Source organism: Embiotoca jacksoni, unplaced genomic scaffold (genome assembly GCF_022577435.1).
Source record: "Embiotoca jacksoni isolate LCO1_2020_lvr unplaced genomic scaffold, fEmbJac1.0.p SCAF_6, whole genome shotgun sequence".
Classification (NCBI taxonomy): domain Eukaryota; kingdom Metazoa; phylum Chordata; class Actinopteri; family Embiotocidae; genus Embiotoca; species Embiotoca jacksoni.
In genome coordinates, this window is record NW_027185414.1 from 15,388,416 (window position 1) to 15,408,849 (window position 20,434).

Here is a 20,434-nt window from a genome sequence, read left to right on the forward strand (position 1 = left end):
CCGCGGCGAAGTTTCTCCGCTGACATCCTCGTCCGGATCGATGTTCGTCTAAAAAAAAACTGTCGCACAAATGGAGATGGTGCCGAGCGAGGAGAACCAGTTCGTCCCCAAAGAGGTGAGCTGACCACCGGACGACGCGGTGAGCTCCGCAGACCGCGCGCGTTTACGACGGCGCAACTTTTGAAGCACTTCGGGAGTTTTTGTTTTTTGTTTGTTTGTTTTTGTTTTGTTCTGTTTTTGTTTTTGCGATCACGACGTTGTCGTAGACGAGCTAACTCTCGGCTGCTAACAGTTAGCTAAACACGACTCGGACGGCCTGTCGTCGCGACGCGGCTAACAGTTAGCCGCTAGCTGTTAGCATCTCGGGACGAAGTGAAACTGTGTCGGCAGCAAAAGCTTCAGCGTTTATTCTCCTTCGGTGTTTCTGCGCGTCAAAAGCCTCTCTGACTGTTTTGATCTGCTGGCTGCGGACATTATTATTATTATTTTTTTTTATCCCGTCAAACAAACACGACTAAAACTCGCATAACATTTATCCGGTGGCTAAGCTAACGTCGTTAGCCTGTTAAATCTCGTCGGTGGAAAAACAACTCGAGCTAATTCATCTACATTGTTGTTTTTTGTTGTTGTTGAAGTTGCTGAACCGAAAGCGTGACGGACGGTGATGGCGCGACGCTCACCCTCCTAACGCGAGCTCCGCAGACCTCCGCACCTCCCGGGTCCTTCCTCCGTTTATTGACCGACGGGATGTTGTTGTTGTTTTTTTTTTAGTAGTTTTACTGTAAACGTTGTTAGAGAGTCAAGACTCGTCAGCTCACGCTGATGTTAGCAGGAGTTGACCGGCTACGTGACCGGTCCGGATAACGCAGCCTGGACATCACTACCGGAACAATAACAACAATAATAATAATGGCTTCTCTTCCCTCCCTGAGATCCTCGATGGACCTCGTTGTCAAGATGACAAAGTTACTTTCGCGTTTCCTTGTTGATCCTGATCCGTTTGTCTCGGTGGTTAGCTAACGCTCAACGTGTTGTGTTCATCAGTAATCTTGTAATCTCGATGAAGTGTTTGGTTTTCACACGAGGACAACATTGGGTCGGCTCGAGCCTTTTGTTGAACTCTTATTGATTTGCTGTCAAATTGGCTCAAGTCAACTGGCTGATTTATTATTATTATTATTATTATTATTTTTAAAGTAAACGTCCCATCAGGCAGTATTGCCACAGCAGTCATGCTAATGTGTAATGATAAATAGTATTTACATCAATAGTGTTAATTCAGGTTGTTTGGAGGGGCAATATTTAATTATGGGTGTTTTTTTGACAGCACTTTTGCTGCGTTTACATCAGCTGCAGAGTCAAACATAGGACATCATCACTTATTAAAAAAACTGGAGGAATTATTGGCCTGCACCCTTATTCATTTTCAATATTTTCCATTTTACCAGTGTGGCGTTTAGCTTCACAATTTTTTAATGGATTAGTCATAAACCTGCAGCACAAGCCTTTAAACAAGAAGGGTGACATACGCTTGAGAGGAGGAAGAGATAAGATGAGACTAATAATCCCTCACCAGAGGAAATTCAGTAGTTAAAAGCAGTTTAAGGATAGACAGTACAGGTCGAAAAAATACAATAGAAATAGAATAAAATGTAAAACAAAATACTACGTATACACAACGTAAATACTTAATACACATTTTACTTATCATTACAGAATCTTTTCAACAGATATTGTACAGAAGTGATATAAAGTATCTGGTATTTTGCACAGGATATAAAATAAGCAAGTATTTTTTTACTTTTATTATTTCGGCGGCTGATGTTCAGCACTTCAAAAAGCAACTTTTACTGGTACAGAGGAGTTTGAAGAAGGTAAAAATGATGAGGTTGTAACCTCCATTGTTTAGAAACATCACAATGTAAACAATCATTTTACATCTGTAATCTAACCATAACACACCGGTCAGCTGAAAAGTGAAATCAAGACGAGAAGTTCATTGTGTTCTTGTTTGAAATTAGGTTATATGCCTTTTTTTTTTTTTTTTGCAAATTTATTTTATAGTATTTTAAAAACAATTATTTAAAGCAGCCAAATATTAAGATGTTCTTCAGCTATATGTCAGACTATCCTAGTGAAGGTAACATAAACGCTGGTTGGTGTTGAGAATGGAGGGAAGCAGCGGTGTGATGTTTGGGGATACCGGAGATGATCGGGAGCTCTGCTTATGCCACGGTCCAATTCAATGAAACGTGTTTGGGGAGAAACCCATTTAATAACCGCTGATTGTTGTTGATGATTATTTGTACCCGCTTTTCATAGTGTCTGTGTTTATTTTTATTTTTTTTTAGCTGTTTTTGAATTAATTCTAACGGCAAGCTTTGCGATTTATTAGACAAAAAAGTATGTACAAGTATAAGTAGGGTATGAATTGAGTTGAAGTAATATTGGCATGTCTTTATTCTTTGTCACAACAATAACCACATGTCAATTATGTGGGATTTTAAGCTGTCACAAAATTGCCTTTTGTTTTGCATAAAAGATATTATTAGTGGATTAATTTTGGCAGTCAAAACATTTCTTCCTCGAGAAAATTGAATTTCCTTTTCTACATTGTCTTTAAAGAGCCATGTGTTAACAACATGCCTCTCACCAAAGTTAATTATGTTGTTGTAATGTTTATGAAAAAAAGTTTATACTTTTCAAAGTTGGTACATATTGGTACGTTTTACTTGACAAAGCGTTAGGGGTAACTAACTAACTAACTGACTTCATTTTCATCACCTCATTTATTTTTCCACTGCTCACAATGGCTAGTGTTCCCCTATTGAGTTACTAGTCACTGTCACTACTTTTGGGACACAGAATTCTCCAAACTGATGGCTGCTTATTTATCAGCGTCGGGTTTAGATGTCAAATGCGCAATCTACTGTAAATTACATTTCAATTAGAATATTTGTTATTTATCTGATTGAGCACATCTCTGTTCTGTTGTTCTTTTGTATGATTAGTGCAGTTGTAGTTGTATTACACTGCATTGGTATGTGTTCATGGATACTGACATTTCTCAACATCGTGGCCTGTAATTATTTTCATGCCATTAAGAATCAGATCTGTAAGGAAACACCGTCTGTGTTTTGTGGCACCTGTGCCTTCATGTCAGCACCTTGTGATTATATCCATGGTAAAAATAACCTTTAATCTCATAATACACTCATGGGTTGTCAGCTGCAGCTTCTATATAGGATCTGTCAGTCACATTTTGCCAAGATCACAGACTTCACAGGCCTACAAATCTGCTTCATGTAGCCTAAATGTGGTTTTTGAGGTAAACTACAGAGATGTGTTTTACAAACTTACTTTCCTTGTTTGTGCTTTTAAGTTGTTCTTCACCCCAACTATCTCCACATATTATTAGGGCGTGTTTTGGAGTTGCAGACAGAGTATTTTTGATGAATTGAAGAGGATTTCTCAGGTCTGTGTGGGATATGGGAGAGCGTGATAAAGCATGGTGTTAAACAGTTGCATGAAGTGGCGCCCTTGATGACCATCATACTCAGGCATTGATCCAGGAATGTTTTTCAAGTAGGAGTCGACTTCAACAACCTTTCTCAATCATAAGAGGCAGGACATTGACAGCACAGTGTATTGGCTGGAAGTAGTGTGCTGTGAAATACTAATTTATAGAAACCATAATCAGGTTTAAAGTTTGGTCTCATTCAGATTTGACTAATAATACCAGAGTTCTGGTAATGGTGCCATCATTAAACGTTAGGGATACCTTACTTTGTTGTGTATTGGGCTTTGTCTTCACACAAAAAAATTCTGTACAATAAGTTTGCCTCAATAAAAGTAGAATGGAACTTCAAAATATTGGTCAGACCAAATCTGATCAAAGAAAAGTAAACAAGCTTAAGAATCTGACAAAAAATGTTGTTCCAGTTTTGATACTTGACCGTTTTTGATCAGTCGTCATAACACAAGGTTCAGTCCTCAGTTGTATTGTTAGTAACGTATCTGTTGAAACTTGTGATTTTTATTGAACTTCCTTAACTTTCGAAAGTTAACAGTTCAGCGAGTTAAAATTATTTTGAAGTTCTCATTCAATTCCAAAAGTCGAGGGAACAGGCATGCCGTATTTTTGCATGCCGAGTGACTTTTTCTACCGTTCTTTTTTGCTACTCCAGTTTTTGATATTGGTTGTCAGTCTGAAAATCACCTGAGCCTGACGAGGTACAGTGCATACCTGACCAATTAGAAAACAAAACTAGAGGGAAAGTGAAGATGACAAAGTGACATGCTGACTCTGGAAACTCCTGTTCCACTAGATTTACACCGAAGCATGAGTCAGCAACTGCATGGCCTGTTTTTTTTAAACCGATTGGGAATAATTTGAAAGAAATTTAACAACCTGTCCATGTTTTCCTGTTGACCAAAGACCAGTGACAGACAAGCAAGTCAGCTGGTCCATTCATTTGTAGGAAGGTTTCTCGCTGATTTATCAGTGATGGAGGCGACTGACATCATGTATTGCACAGCTCTGCCTCAAACAGTTTCATTTTAAGCCCTAATGAACCAAAATAGCAGAAGAGAAAATGTGAGCTGCTTTTTTTTTTATTTGCTTTGCTTTTATGATGAGCATGAAACAGCAGAAACATTACAGTTTATCAAGACGGTATAAAGTTAGATCCGTAAATTGTCAATAAAAGTTACACAGTAACTTCTTCCACTTCTTTCATTTTTTTTTTTTTTTGCGAAAGCCTTTTTGGAGAAAAGCTTGAATAATCCTCATGCTATATTTGATCTCATCACAAACTTTATTTCATACAGCCATGTGGGAACCTTTTCTAGAATTTTTTTTTTTTTTTTTTTTTTTTTAAATTGGCAACATTTTAATTTTAATCGGTAATCCCTGATCCAAAAATAATTATATTCCAGTTTTTGATATTTTCTTTTTTGATACTCTGACCATTTTCCGTTGCTACCAAAAACATATTCAGTTCAATACCCAGCTATATCGTTTCAGAGATCTAATTTACCGCATAAAAATAGGTCATATCAGGCATGAAGTGAAGTGGTGCTTTTCTTTAGTGCAGTGGCATGTTTCTGATGACATTTGTTTCATGAGTTTCAAAATGTCATTCTAATATTTAGCGTTTCACAACAACAACAACAAAAAACATTTACCCGGTAAATTGTGTTGATGTGTTTCCCATAATTCTTGATTTGCAGATCCAGAATGCAGCTGAGGAGCCCAGAGTGCTGTGTATAATTCAGGACATCACCAGTGCGAAGACGGTCAATGAGAGGCTGACCCTTAACCTGCCTGCTTCCACCACTCTGTCCAAGCTTTATGAAGATGTTGCCCACAAAGCGGGATACGTGAATGGCACTTTCGACCTTGCCTGGGGAAATGCACCGGACATGGTTGGCAAATTCATGAATCTACTTCTAATCACTTTTGATTGTGTGATAATGTTTTTTCCACATAAATCTGCACAGCTCTAAGACATCAGCTGAGGGAATGGCCTGAGGTTTTGTGATTCCACTGACTAAAGAACTGAGTGAACAAAAAAAGTTCCATTACAGGGATTCAACATGGTGCTAAGGTGGCACCCAACTAGTGAAATGGGCATTGTATGCAAAGGGTGTTTCTTAGGTCTATTATCCAAAACATTTATGTTAGCATCAGATTCTGTACTATATAGATAATTAAAGCTGCACTAATCACATTATTTATTTTTGTGTTGCTATTGTTTTATTAACTGTAATGCTTGTCACGATGAACTCCCACAGAAGCATCACCTGACTCTCTTCATCCCAGTTCTGTGGAGCAGTTTAGCATTGGCAGCTCATTGTTTTGGTTTTATGGCCTTCAACATGACTGTTTTGGTTCAGTCTCGCTGCACTCGTTGACCCCATTTCCAGCAGCATAGATGAAGCTTTTAGAGGGTATGAACACTAGTGCTGTGCCCAAATCAGGTTGGTATCCTTTTCTGCTGCCCCTACTTAGCCCAAATCATTATTTGGTTCAGCTTTAACACTCTTAGGTCCAGGTTCATTTTTGAAACTTCCACCTGAAAAAACATCCTCAAATTTAGTCGGTAACGGCTCCACAACTATGAGGCCAAAAAAGAACAACTTTGGGCTCAATGGATAAGAGGCACTTGGGAGAACTTTGAAATGCTTTCACATGATCAAAATTGTAAATTAGGATGAACATAACAGTCTTTTAACAATCAGCCAGTGACACTGATGTTACTAAAGCTGTTCTGAAAATTGTTAACTGCAACTCAAGTGCAGCAGCGCTACGTCCATTTGAGTCATAGTAGTACTCTTCAGTGAAAGTGCAATGGTTGGCAACCTTTAAAAATAAAAAATAATGTCACCGGGTGAGTTCTTATAACGGATGCGGCCCTGTACCTCTACATGAAACTCCAGGTGGAAGAGTTTGAGTTCATGTTCAGTTTTGCTGCCAATCAATTCAGGCTAAGTACTTTTGATGAACTCTGGTGGAATTAATAATACAGGTTCCTAGCATGTGTCCGCTGTTGCCACTTTTGACACATGCAGTCACAAAAGCACAGCTGTTTATTTTATACTATCAGTGTGTAAAGATGTATTTTGCCATACCATTGTTCTCTGCTACTAAGAAAGCTACATGGTGAGAGAGCCATCTGATATTCAGCTCAAACTAAATTCATTCCTAAGGGGCTTGTTGTGTAATGTCAATTTTTTTTTTTTTTTGTGAGGGATTAAATTTGCTCTCGTTGTTAGAAGGGGCACCAGTCCAATATTGGACAAATTATTAATTCAAGTTCAAACTAAATCTTTCAATCATAATCTGAAACATGAATTCTCGTATCGGAATTCTAATCCTTTGACATAATCAGAAAGTTATCACCATGACACAGTTGGGTCTAATTAAAAAGGGTTTATTGAATAACTTCCCACAGTAAATGATTAAATGGTAGATATGTGTATATAAATGATAATGGACAATGGTAGAATGAAAGACTAAACCAATGGGAAAAGGATTGAATGTATGAATTTAGGAATATGATAACTACTAGCCTACTGTGATATGAGGAGATTTACGCAACGGTAGTCAATGAGTTTTTTGGTGACATTTGACCACAGGATGGCAATGTGGTCCGTTGGGGTCAATAGTGAGGACCACTTATTCACCTACAAAGTGTGACAGAAAGTTTAGGGTTTTACGAGGAGAAAAGGGTGATAAGCTCTGGGGAAGAGGACCAAAAGGTTTACCGGCTTGGAGGGTAAAACGTTTACACCCTCCTTAAGGTGTGGGGGTGAAACAGGCTTGGTGGGGTCCTTCTTGGGGTCACTGAGATAAACTGGAGGAGATGTGAGGGTCTGGTATTTGGGAGAATTAATCAAAGGTGTGTCGGCTACATGATTGATCAGAGGTTGCATTAGTGTGTTGCCTCTTGTAATTTTATTCTCTTTTCTTATATGAGCCAAGCTAATCCTGCTGCTGATCCAGGCCAAAGCCCAGGTGCTGTGTCTGTTGTTATCTCACTGAGTAGGTCAGTGGATTAAGCCACTGCATGTTTCCACTGCAGCACTTTGCTTGCTTGTCCTCAGCTTGCCCAGCAGAAAGACGGTAGCGTCGTTCACATGTTGGCTTCAAACTACTTTCTTCGTAGACATCAGCACAGGGAATTTGCTGAAAATGAGTTCAGTTGCAGTCTAAATCTTCTTGTGAGTTCCATCCTGTTTGTAATTGGTCTGCTGCTTGTTGTGAATGTTTGCTGCTGACGTTTTTCCAGGGCTTGTTGACATTACTTATAAAACCTGTCTGTTCATGTGATTCTTTGCTCTGCTTTCCTCCAGGCACCACTGGACAACAGCAGTGAGATGTCCCTCTCAGATTCTGGGTTTGAGCCCGGTGGTAAGAGGAATTTCCTGCAGCTGACAGATAAAGACGGAGAGCAGCCCCAGATTGCATCAGTGAGTGGCCCAAGAGTCACAAAATGGGTTCTTCATTTCTTAAATAATATAAAAGATATTGCTGTAAATTGAGCCACAGTAGGATAGGTTTTTGTTTGGAAACTAAAGGTGTGTGTGTGTGTGTGTGTGTGTGTGTGTGTGTGTGTGTGTGTGTGTGTGTGTGTGTGTCTCTCCTCGTGTGTGCAGGATGAGTCAGGAACAGCAGAGAGTAGTGGACTGGACGACAGCTCTCAGGAGCGATTTATCGGGCCTCTACCGAGAGACAGCACTCCCGGCTGCAGTGACTACAGCAGTCCGTCTTACTCCTACTCATCCATCCTCAACAAATCTGAGACGGGTGAGGTTTGGTCACCTGTGGAATATGTGACACCACTCATTTTATACAACCCCAACTGACCTCTTACTTCCTGTCTCTTTCTCCCACTGCAGGTTATGTAGGCTTGGTCAACCAAGCAATGACTTGCTATTTGAACAGTCTTCTGCAAACACTGTTTATGACCCCAGAGTTCAGAAATGCTCTCTACAAGTAAGGAGCTGTGCTCAAAGATGTCTTTGTAAAGTTTGACTTGTGAAGTTTAACTTTTAACACTGTTTCATAACTTGTTTCTAACTTCAGCTGGGAGTTTGAGGAGCCGGAGGAAGATCCAGTCACCAGTATCCCCTACCAGCTGCAAAGGCTGTTTGTTCTGCTGCAAACTAGTAAGAAACGGGCGATAGAGACCACTGATGTAACGCGCAGCTTTGGCTGGGACAGCAGTGAGGGTAAGAATTTATACTCTCCTGTGACGAGACTCACATGGCTTGTGTTTGTGAAAGAGGCAGATCATGTGTCTCTGCATCTGTACACTTAATTAATACTTTTTGTGCGTTTGTTCTTAGCTTGGCAACAGCATGACGTCCAGGAGCTGTGCAGGGTTATGTTCGATGCCCTGGAGCAGAAGTGGAAGCAGACCGAGCAGGTAGGAGAAAACAAGAAGTGTTCTTAAAACAAAAAAAAAATTCAGCAGCCAGACCGACCTGCCCCCAGAATGGAAACAAAAGACCTACTGTGGAAAAAGTGTAATGGACCACTAAGCCCCAGGGTGAGCCATTTCTTATCTGAGGAGTGAGTTAAACACGGCAAACACTTAGTCCAGTGTGTGTATGTACGGCCGTGTGGTCTGCACATGTGGCTTTGTGGAGACAAAATGAATGCATGAGCCCCACTGAAAATAACATACTACAACAAGGGATTATTTTTTTCTCTAGTCACCAGCGAAAAATCTTTAACTGGTAAGAGGATAACCATTGAACAAAAGAATGACATCACTCCGTATCTAACTCCAGATGATATACGGAGTTTTTTTTTTTGAGTACATCACAGAATTGCAGCGTAACTGCTTTCACAGTCTAATTAGCTCTTTGTGACGAGCAAACCTTTTCATGTAAAAGCAGCGGAGATCCCCTGATACGCTAACACGGCGTGTTCAAGAGACCTGCTGTTGTTAGCATGTTGATGTGGTAACCGTGTGCATCTGGTCTCGGTATGTTTCAAGAGAGCATGGCCATGTGATTGATACATCAGCTGAGAAAGGGAGCACTTTTGTTTTCCTTATTCTTACACTGAACATAAAAACAATGAACTTCTCTTGTTTTCTCTTACTTACACAACCTTTGAACAATTCTTTTTCGGTGCGTTTTTACTCACTGCTGTCTGTTTCTGCTGTGCTGCATCACATGGTGTGACACCACATTGACATTCATTCAGGGACAGAGTCGGAGCACTTGTTTTGATGTAGGCCATAATGAAAATGCATCAGAATTATTGTATTCAATCATTTGGAAATGAGATTGGAAAGACGTATGAATCGAAATTAAAATTTTAATAGGATTAATCGTGCAGCGCTATTTTGTAGACTAACAAAATGCTAATTTGTTGAAACATCTCCGAAGAGACCTGACTGTCGTGCCGCTTTGTCCTCAGGCCGACCTGATCAATCAGTTGTACCAGGGGAAGCTGAAGGACTATGTCCGCTGTCTGGAGTGCGGGTATGAGAGCTGGAGGATTGATACTTATCTGGACATCCCTCTTGTGATCAGACCCTTTGGAGCTAGCCAGGCCTATGGCAGTGTGGTATGTCTCTCTCCTGATTTTAATATTCTTTAAATAAACACTTAACTCTCATGAATTCTTTGTGATTCACAGCTACTTAATGTCAGTGCTTGCAGCTCATTTTGATACCGTTTCTGACCAGTTGGCTTTTAAGCTTTCATCAAAATGTGAATGTAAAGCTTTGAATTTCCTGCGACAGGAAGAGGCTTTGCAGGCATTCATCCAGCCAGAAACACTGGACGGGCCAAACCAGTACTTCTGTGAACGCTGCAAAAAGAAATGTGACGCCCGGAAGGTGAGCATACTGAAAACCTGATATGAAAGTCATGCTCACAGTGATCTGCTATTGACCTGACTAATTCTCTGGTAAATATTTCTCTACACAGGGTCTAAGATTTCTGCACTTTCCCTACCTGCTGACATTACAGCTGAAAAGGTTTGATTTTGACTACACCACTATGCATCGCATCAAGCTGAATGACCGCATGACTTTTCCCGAGGAGCTAGACATGAGTCCATTCATCGATGTGGAAGATGAGGTGAGAGCAGCAATGACGGTACCTGCTTCCATCACTGTGTGATTTAGATTGGATTTTGTGATATTTTATTTTTCTCCTATAACCATTCAAATATGATGGATGAATTTTTGAAAAGATCATGTGTCAAAACACTTCACTATAATTGGTGCACAGTCATAGCAAGTGTAACAAGAATATGTGTAAATCCAGAGGATGTGACACATTTATTTTCCTCACAGCTACTTTCAGATTTTACCATCTTAAAATCAGTGTTTACTATTGCATAAAAAAAATATATGATGCGAACCCTTTTAGAGTTGTTATTGGAGCTTCCTCTAATTCACAAACATCAACAAACACAATGTGTTTAAGCTAATAAGGGGGAGTTTTATCTATATTGGGTTAAGGTCTGGAGCCATTCACTAGTTACTTCAAAGTTGAATTGTGTTTACCTGCTGTGTCAGACAACTTCTACGAAAAGACATCCAGACAGCATCCTGTAAGATATCTTCATAAAATAAGGAACTCATGTTTTCCCAGATGATGGCAAGCTTTTCAGGCCCAAAGGTAGCGCCCCGTTGCCACATTTTTGTTTCATACTTTTATCTATTGCCCTTTTTCTGCCTGAAATAGAGCTGACGTGTTCCTCCAAAACAAGTCAACTTTAGTTCCATCACAAGACCGTGTCCCAGTAGTGTTGTGGATTGGCAAAGTGCTCTGTGGTGTTCTGTCATGGACACCATGCTTCACACAACCATGCACCATGATATGGTATGATGAAATAGTGAACAGGGATGTTAATCATCTCCAGTGCTTCTTTCAAGCCTTTAACTGTTACTCTGGATTTTTGGACTACTGGAGTTTTTTTCTTTACCTCATTGAGTATTCTGCTTGGTGCTTTTAGAGTCATCTTAGCTGGGTCGTATTTAAACTGTGACGATGACCACTGAGTCCTTGTTTTTTTTTGTTTGTTTTAAACCTCTCTCCATTATTGGTTTTAAAATTGCCTCCTCTTCAGAAGTCACCTCAGACAGAGAGCTGCACTGACAGTGGAGCAGAGAATGAAGGCAGTTGCCACAGTGACCAGATGAGCAACGACTTTTCCACCGACGATTGTGTGGATGAGGGCATCTGCTTGGACAGCACCGGCAGCACAGAGAGGGTGCTGAAGCCAAAGGTAATCGTCTTGACCACTCGCTAAATACATATTTATGTTAATCTCTGCGGTTTGTTGGCTGGATGTGAAAAGGCATCTGACCGATACAAGCTGCAGACAGGAGCCACATGAAAGGAAATACCTGAATTAATGAGTGGCTAGACATATCTGAAGGATGCTTTCAGACTCAACATGAATTGAATAGAGTATAAAAATAATGCGAGTCAGGTACTGTACATGATTCCCAAACTCCAAATGAATTTTGTAAAAATGTCTTCGGTTTTGCTTCAGAGAGTTTGAAGCTCTTCTTGAGGACAGTGTGACGCTCCATGTTGGGTTTTCCTTTATGTTGTCTACCGTCTGCACTTGTGCCCATAATTTAGAGATACGTACGACCGGAAATGTCACTGAGCAGCTGGCAGACAAAAATGATGCCATACTTCCCTGTTGACATCTGTGTTTCATTTATAGTATGTTCTGTACTTCTCAGAGGATGACCTACACAGCAGCTAGCAGGTCACGGTGTTCTTGTTGCTTTAAACTGAATGACGAGTGTAGATCTGCAAATATAGCAGATGTACTGTAGAGCATATAAACAGAGAAGTCTACAACTTGTTGCTTTTATCTAAACAATGCACCTCTATTGATTCTCAGAGTTTGCTGACCTTTGAGCTGTTCTCCGTCATGGTCCATTCTGGGAGTGCTGCCGGTGGCCACTACTACGCCTGCATCAAGTCCTTCAGCGATGGCCAGTGGTACAGTTTTAATGATCAGCACGTTAGCAAGGTTAGCATCAGACCTTGAGTGGTCTGTTTTGTCCTCTTACACGATGATTTACGAGACTGTGTCACTGCCAGTCGTTAGATACTCTTTCTATTAACTAGGTCGCTGATGATTAACACGCTGCTTCTCATCATCACGGTAGAATCTGTTGAATCATTGTTGTTCTGGTTGTGTTGGGCAGATCACCCAGGATGATATCAGGAAGACGTATGGAGGGTCTTCAGGGAGCAGAGGCTATTACTCCAGTGCCTTTGCAAGGTCAGTTGTGTCTCATATCCTTTACCAGAACTCAGCGGGTTGACACACATCACATAGTCACAGTACGTTGGCTAAGGGACCAGCGAGGAACTGGAATCTCTTATTTACATTCGTGTTCAAAGGGGAAAATAAGAGGGTTTTTGTTGATTCTTTTTTCATTGTAATTTTGTGTTGTTAAAGCAATAGACAGCTACAGTATTTTCTATACATATATTTAACTACATTCATATTAAGATCTCTTATTTTCTCCCAACAGCTCTACAAATGCATATATGCTGATTTATAGACTGAAAGATCCCTCAAGGAATGCAAGTAAGAAATCATTCAATTACATCTGCCATGGAAAATGTCAAAATTGCTGAGATACCAACGCGCCGATCACTTTGTTTCACGTTGTTGGTTCTCTCGTCTCTTAAAATCGACAGCTAAGTCTTTGCTCTGTGTTAAAGGACGGCATCTGTGTTTGTTTTTTTTACATTTCAGCTTAAATATTGTTTGCAATATTGTACAAAATCATCAATCTAACCTCATGTTCTTGATTAGGCTACATAACTGGTGTTGATGTTTCTGAATTCATTAGGTATTTGAGAGCAGGCCATTGAATGATATTGTGCATGTGAATGAATGCCAGTTATATTGATTTGTCAATATGAAGTGAGTTTATTGGACATGAAAAATGGGTCCAGTGCAACTTATAGACAGAGATCATTTACTGGCAAAGTTTCCACCAATCTTTTGTCTTCATGGAGGGAGTGTTTGCAGCTTCTTTGAGGCATTGCGCTTCCTCTCTCAAAAGAAACAGATCTTGGTTTTCATGCTTCATCAGAGATCATTCAATGCCATTATGTTGAAGTTTACATTTTCCCAATCTTATACTCTATAATACATGTCCTGTCCTGTCTTGTCCTGTCCTGTAGTTTGACCCACACCAGCAGATTAATTGTGTACTCTCTATTGTGTCTGCAGAGTATTTAGCTGTGGAAGACTTCCCAGAGCACATAAAGAGTTTGGTCCAGAAGGAGAAAGAGTCTGAAGAGCAAGAAAAACGACAAAGGGAGATTGAACGCAACACTTGCAAGGTACTTTGGTCCTTGGGTTTGGTTAAGATTCACTGTTCTACTTCAGAGTAAGGGTCAGTCGATGCATTGCTTCTTTTAATAGAAAGGGGGGAAAAAAGTAGAAGAGTAGAACTTTTTGTAATCTCAAGGTCTTTACCTTCAGATCAAGCTTTTCTGCGTGCACCCTGTGAAGATGATGATGGAAAGCAAGTTGGAAGTGCACAAGGATAAAACTCTGAGAGAAGCAACGGAAATGGCCTACAAGGTTTGTTGGGTTATTGCCTTTACTTTGTGATTTACCAATAATATAATCAATATAATACGTTTCTGCATGAAATAGTGAAGTGTTCCTGAAGGGCACTTAATGGTGCATTTGTGTCCCATCTCTCCATCCATTGTACCACTCAACAGTAATGTGACTTTTACAAAAGGAAAACTTGTATGATATAATATTTTGGTGATAAGTGGACGCGGTCGAATTTGCACTTACTCTACTTTGTGACCATTTGTGTGCTCTGTACCTCAGCTGATGGAGCTGGAGGCAGTCGTTCCTCTGGACTGCTGTCGCTTGGTAAAGTACGACGAGTTCCACGAGTACCTGGAGCGTTCTTACGAAGGCGAGGAGGACACACCGATGGGTGTCCTGCTGGGAGGAGTCAAGTCCTCCTACATGTTCGACTTGCTACTGGAGACCCGCAGGCCAGAGCAAGTGTTCCAGCCTTACAAACCTGGAGGTCAGTGGTCTTTGGTATTTGGAATGTCTGAAAGTTATGGATAAAATCATCTTGGTGTTGTATGTAGGGCTGCATAGGTTATTTGGGGCTTTTACTTTTCAAAGAAAGTATGAATAGAGCCCATGAAGCAGACCAACTGTGATGGTTAGAAAGAAATGGGACTGTATACCAGCGATGGATGTAAATGTGTGATGATTTATGTCTGTGTGTTTTGCGTTTCTGTTTTTCAACAGAGGTGATGGTGAAGGTTCATGTTGTTAATCTGAAGAGTGAGACCATCACCTCTCCGATCAGTGTTCGGGCGTACTTGAACCAGACGATCACGGAGTTCAAACAGCTTATTGCACAGGTTTCTTACTTTTTTCCTTTTTTTTTTTTTTTTTTTAGCCTCTTCACTGTATTTTAGTTAAACCACTGCAGAAAAGTGTGTTAAATAAGTGCACATTGCCTGAGAGAATGTGAAATCAGGTTTGCAAACCTTTTGTCTGTGTTTCTTCCCAGGCTACCGGGCTATCTACAGAAACCATGCGTGTGGTCCTGGAGCGCTGCTATAATGACCTCCGCCTCCTCTATGTTCCAAACAAGACTCTGAAAGCTGAGGGATTCTTCAGGAGCAACAAGGTCTCTTTACTTTCTATTAATTCTGACTGTTGTGCTTCCCTGTATTTTCATTGAATAGTTATTTTATTAAGTTTGACCTTTGCATATTTTGCTGTTTGTTTTTCCTCAGGTTTTTGTGGAGAGCTCAGAGTTGACCGATCATCAGGTTGCTTTCACTGACTCACTCTTGTGGAAACTATTGGATCGTCACGGGAATACGATCCGACTGCTGGTCTTACTGCCTGAGCAGTCTCCTGGCACCTTGGCCAACAGGACTCTTTGCCAAAAAGTAGGTGACTCTGATGCACCCTCTGAGGGGTCAAAGGGCAACAGGAAATCTGTAGAGGCTATCCTCGAGGAGAGTACTGAAAAGTTAAAGAATCTGTCTCTGCAGCAGCAGCAGGGCTCCAGCACCATCACCAACACCAGCACCAGCACCAACACGAGCGACAGCCAGAAAAGCTCTGACGCCAGCGACTTTGAACATATCGAATCTCCAACCCAAGAGGCCGACTCAAACTCTTCGCTCTGCGTGGCTGCAGACAACAGGGAGTTGGAGAACCGGATCAGGGCCACACCGGTGGCCAGCGGCGGTGCCTCCTCCGACCAGGAGAACCACTTTACCTGCGAGGAGCGGTCGGACTCTGAGGTGAACAATGACCGCAGCACCAGCTCAGTGGACAGTGACATCCTGAGCTCCAGCCACAGTAGTGACACACTGTGTAACGCAGACAGCGGCCCCATCCAGCTGGCCAACGGCCTGGACTCCCACAGCATCACGAGTAGCCGACGCTCCAAAGCTCATGAGGGCAAAAAAGAGACGTGGGAAACTGCTGAAGAAGACTCTGGAACAGACAGCGAGTATGACGACAACGGGAAGAGCAAGGCAGAGGCTCACTACCTGTACTTCAAAGCAGAGCCTTGTTCCCAGGAGGACGCTGCAGGGGATGCACAAAAATGTACAAACCTTTTATATCTGATGCATCTCGTATTGTAGAATATTTTTGCTCTATTTGCATTTTAAACTTTAGCAGATGCAATGTTTTCTTGCATTACCCCATATTCTAATGAAAACAGAGTGTTATTGACTAAATAGTTTGAGAATAGTCGAGAAAGACTCACTGAACATGTTCAACTGTTTTTCTTCTAATTTTGACCAAATGTTACACCGCTGTCTCTTGTGATCTTCAGGTTTAGTGGTACACGTGGACAAGAGAATAACATTAGCAGCATTTAAACAGAACCTGGAGCCCTACGTAGGAGTCAGTTCCACCCAGTTCAAGGTTTTTCGGGTGTATGCCAACAACCAGGAGTTTGAGAGCGTACGGCTCAACGAGACACTCTCATCGTTCTCTGACGACAACAAGGTCGGGACAAATTGTTCAGGATTTATTCATTTGATTCTAGTGAGCTTATACTTGAAGTAAGACTTAATTTGGACATTTTATTAATTTTCCTTAGATAACCATTCGACTTGGAAGAGCCCTGAAAAAGGGTGAATACAGAGTTAAAGTATATCAGCTACTTGTAAATGAACCCGAGGTAAGAACTGAATTCATTTTCTGTCAATATGATGTACAGGTTTGTGGTTAAAGTCTTGTCTTATGATCTGAATTACAATGATCCAGTTATGTGTTCTTGTTTTTTCAGCCCTGCAAGTTCCTTGTGGACACGGTGTTTGCCAAGGGCATGACTGTCAGACAGTCCAAAGAGGAGCTGCTTCCTCAGCTGAAAGAGCAGTGCAAGCTTGATCTCGGCATCGACAGGTAAGATTACTCACTGATCAAAGTTTGATTTGACTCATGATGTCATTCCTCCTGAGATAAAATGTAGGCGTGTACAAAACAATGTGTGTGTTTAGGGTTCGTCTCAGGAAAAAGACATGGAAGAATCCAGGTACGGTGTTTCTGGATTACCACGTCTATGAGGAGGACATCAGCATCTCCTCCAACTGGGAAGTTTTTCTGGAAGTCCTCAATGGTAACACACTCTTTGCTGTTTCTTGAATTGTTTTTTTAGCTAATATATTTATGTTTTGGTACCTTCAGGTGTATAAATTAACACCACAGCTGTACTATGCTGATTCATTTCTGCTACTTCTGCATTCTCATGATAATTGTTTTGCACTTTGGCATAAACAAAAGTATGTTTGAAGTTTAAAGGAAACAAAAGATGAAATCATCCGTTGATTCTGAAGACTCAAAGCAATATCACAGGATTAAACTATGACATTTGTTTGGAAACACATGCCATGAAACTACGACAGCTGGCAGATAAATGTCGTGACATAAAGAAAACGGCATTTGACTGCTCTCATTCCCCGCTGAAGTTCCAGGTAAAGTTCAGCTGTGTCCCGTCTGTTTCCCAGAACCAGAAAAGATGAAGTCCATGTCACAGCTGGCCGTTCTGACTCGAAGATGGAGTCCTTCAACAATGAAGCTGGGGCCTTTCCAGGAAGTGATTCTGGAGAGCAGCAGTGTAGAAGAACTCAAGGAGAAGGTCAGTGTGTTTTTACTCCGAGCTCATGTTTTGACAGTGGTTTGGCATTGAGACAACCGTGCACACTGACATGTCAGCAATATTTCATTCTCCTTGCAGCTCAGTGAAATCAGTGATATTCCTCTTGAAAACCTGGAGTTTGCAAAGGTATGTGTATTTCATTACCTTAAGCAGGGTATAATGTTTCATGTTTCTTTACTGATGAGCCTCCTGTCTCTTCTGTGCAGGGCAGAGGAACATTTCCTTGTGACATTTCTGTGTTGGAGATCCACCAGGATTTGGACTGGAACCCCAAGGTGTCGACCCTTAATGTGTGGCCTCTTTACATCTGCGATGACGGAGCTGTGGTCTTCTACAGGTAAAACAAAAAGTCATCTGCGAACTTATTCTTCCGGTCGTTACCCAGAGCCCCTGAGTGTAGGTGAGGGCCGTGATGTAGACCTACTGGTAAATAGAGGCACAGCTTCTTCACCGGTACTGTACGGTACAACCACCACAGTACTGTAGCTGCTTCTTCCAGGCTAATGAAAGAAAAAACCCTCGTTTCAAAATAAAAGCCATCGTTTCAAATTAAAACCCTCCAGCTTTTCAAACATCGACCAGTCATAAACAAGGTTTTTCCTCAGTCTTGTGAAAGAAAGCAGCTACTAAGCTGAAAATGTACATGCAAGCCTCTTATTTATTTTACCCCCAAATACTTAAAAGGTAGAGATGAGGTCTACAGAGTAGATGTCACCTCACAGAACTACATCACAGCCTCGTATTATATTAAATTTTAAAGACCTCTGATTTGAGCTCAATGTTGCTGTGATATTTGTGCAGGGGCAGCACAGAGGAACCTCTGGAGCTGTCGGACGATGAGCGCAATGAGCTAATGAAGAAGGAGAGCAGCCGTCTGCTCAAAACTGGACACCGCGTCAGCTACTCACCGCGCAAGGAGAAGGCCCTCAAGATCTACCTAGACGGAGGCCCTGCGAAGGACACGGGACAGGACTGAGGCCCAGAGAACCACTCTGGTTTTTTTTTGGATTGTCTGGCTGCTGCAGCACAGTGACCAGGCTACGGGTCTCTGAATGTCCGGCCAGATAGTGACTTGAAATCAAGCAGCGTTGTGAGGCTGATGTAGCTCTCACCCTCCACTCTGAGCTCCAAGACTGGCTCAGAAACCCCATTGTGCACTATAGTGTATTGTACTGTAAAGTTTAAAGGGAAGTACAAAAGCTATTCATGCAGAAAAATAATCAAATACCGTATAGACAAATCAATTTGAACATAAAAGCTTCAGAGATGGATGCAGAGATGTTCAGACTGTGAAACTGGTCTGGAAGTCGCACATCCTGTTGATTTATATCTCCAGTCTCCTTTTCCATCAGGCTCATTCTCTCCTCCCTGTCACTGCGTGTTTATCTCCCCGTTTTGAACTTGCTGTTGATTCTGTTTTATCTGTGGCCGTCTTGTAAGTTCATGTGCTCACACCTTTTTGAGTTTGATAAATCGCTCTCATCTTGCGTTGATCACCTTCCTTTTAAATACTGTAAAACCGACAGTACATACAACCAAGAACTACTTATCCAGCCTTCCTCAGTCCCGCCTCTTCTGGTGAGGCAAACCTCTCTCTCTCTCTCTCTCTCTCTCTCTCTCTCAGTGACTTTGAAGTTGAATCGTCGTTTATTCACGAGATTTGATGAATCCCCCCCCCCCCAAAGAAAAACGCAACAATTAAGAATTTGTAATGTAAAGGTTGTCTCTCTTCCTCTAAAGCTCCTATAATGCCAGAGTAATGTGTTGTTATGGGTTGTCCCTACTGCTGCTCTTTGCTTTATAGGAGCTCTGCCTCTGTTGCATCACATCCACTAGATGATTGAGGGGGCTATTGGTCCTTCAATACAAAGTACATTGAAACGAAACCAAGTAGACTGCATTAAGAATCTCCTTGTTTTGTTGTTTGTTGTAAATTATTATTTTGCTCCAGACTTAATCATTCAATTAGGTCTCGCAAGGCACCAGACACATTTCTCATCTGTATTGACCTTTAATTTAGAAAGTGGATATCTCCGTTTGTTTTTTGCACCATGTGAACTGGGTGTACATGTCTTGTGTCATCCACATGTGCGTGCGTGCGTGTGTGTGTGGTGTTGTACTGAGGGCAGGGAGCTCTCTCTGGGTTTTTGGCAGGGAGGTTATTTTTTGGCGCTTCTACCTGCTGCTGCTTGATAGACTGACAACAGAGGGTTCAGAAAGCCTGCTGGACTCCTAAGTCTGCCAGGGCAACTACTCTGAGGACTGAAGCTCAGCATCCCGCCCCCCCCAACCCCCGCCTGGGCTTCTGATGCTGCCACCAGCTTATTCACTGTAGAAATGCCAATATCAGAAGAAAATCTTTTTTTTTTGTTGTTGTTGTTTATTTCTGTGAGATTTCAGATCCTGTGTGAAAATAGTTTAAGATGATTTTAGAACTGAATTAAAGTGCTTTTTTCATAACTTCAGTTTTCTGTCACTAAATCAAAATGGCTTAACTCAGTCACAAAAGGATTTCTATCTATCTATCCATCCATCCATCTATCTTCTGCTTATCCAGGGTTCAGCAGGTTGCGCAAGATAGCCCAGATTTCCCCCTCCCCGGCAACGTTTTCCAGCTCCTCCAGCGGGAAGGAGGCAAGGTAAATCTATAATCCCTCCAGCGTGTTCTGGGTCTACTCTGCGTTCTTCTGCCAGTCAGATGTTCTCAGAAGACCTCCAGTGAGCCTCGGAGGCATCCTGAT

The 20,434-nt window shown here is 41.5% G+C and overlaps 1 protein-coding gene across 3 annotated transcripts; it reads left to right on the plus strand.

Annotated features, from left to right (window-relative positions):
- The first annotated feature begins 23 nt into the window (after positions 1-23).
- usp47 (ubiquitin specific peptidase 47) lies at positions 24-20,153 on the plus strand. Of its 3 annotated transcripts, none has more exons than XM_069174589.1 (29): positions 28-115; positions 3,419-3,475; positions 5,233-5,427; positions 7,858-7,974; positions 8,161-8,311; positions 8,404-8,500; positions 8,591-8,736; positions 8,854-8,933; positions 9,938-10,087; positions 10,266-10,361; positions 10,453-10,605; positions 11,603-11,761; positions 12,395-12,526; positions 12,705-12,781; positions 13,038-13,093; positions 13,748-13,860; positions 14,003-14,104; positions 14,366-14,573; positions 14,807-14,922; positions 15,075-15,194; positions 15,304-16,132; positions 16,365-16,540; positions 16,635-16,715; positions 16,824-16,939; positions 17,035-17,153; positions 17,542-17,672; positions 17,772-17,819; positions 17,900-18,030; positions 18,495-20,153. In XM_069174589.1, exons 1-29 carry the CDS (start codon positions 71-73, stop codon positions 18,667-18,669), a joined length of 4,176 nt encoding a protein of 1,391 aa, XP_069030690.1. In that variant the 5' UTR covers positions 28-70; the 3' UTR covers positions 18,670-20,153. The 3 variants fall into 3 exon arrangements, with proteins under 3 accessions (XP_069030691.1, XP_069030690.1, XP_069030689.1); XM_069174588.1 differs by lacking the exon at positions 28-115 and having other exon boundaries at positions 3,425-3,475; positions 15,304-15,462; positions 15,568-16,132; XM_069174590.1 differs by lacking the exon at positions 3,419-3,475 and having other exon boundaries at positions 24-115.
- Positions 20,154-20,434: the final 281 nt, after the last annotated feature.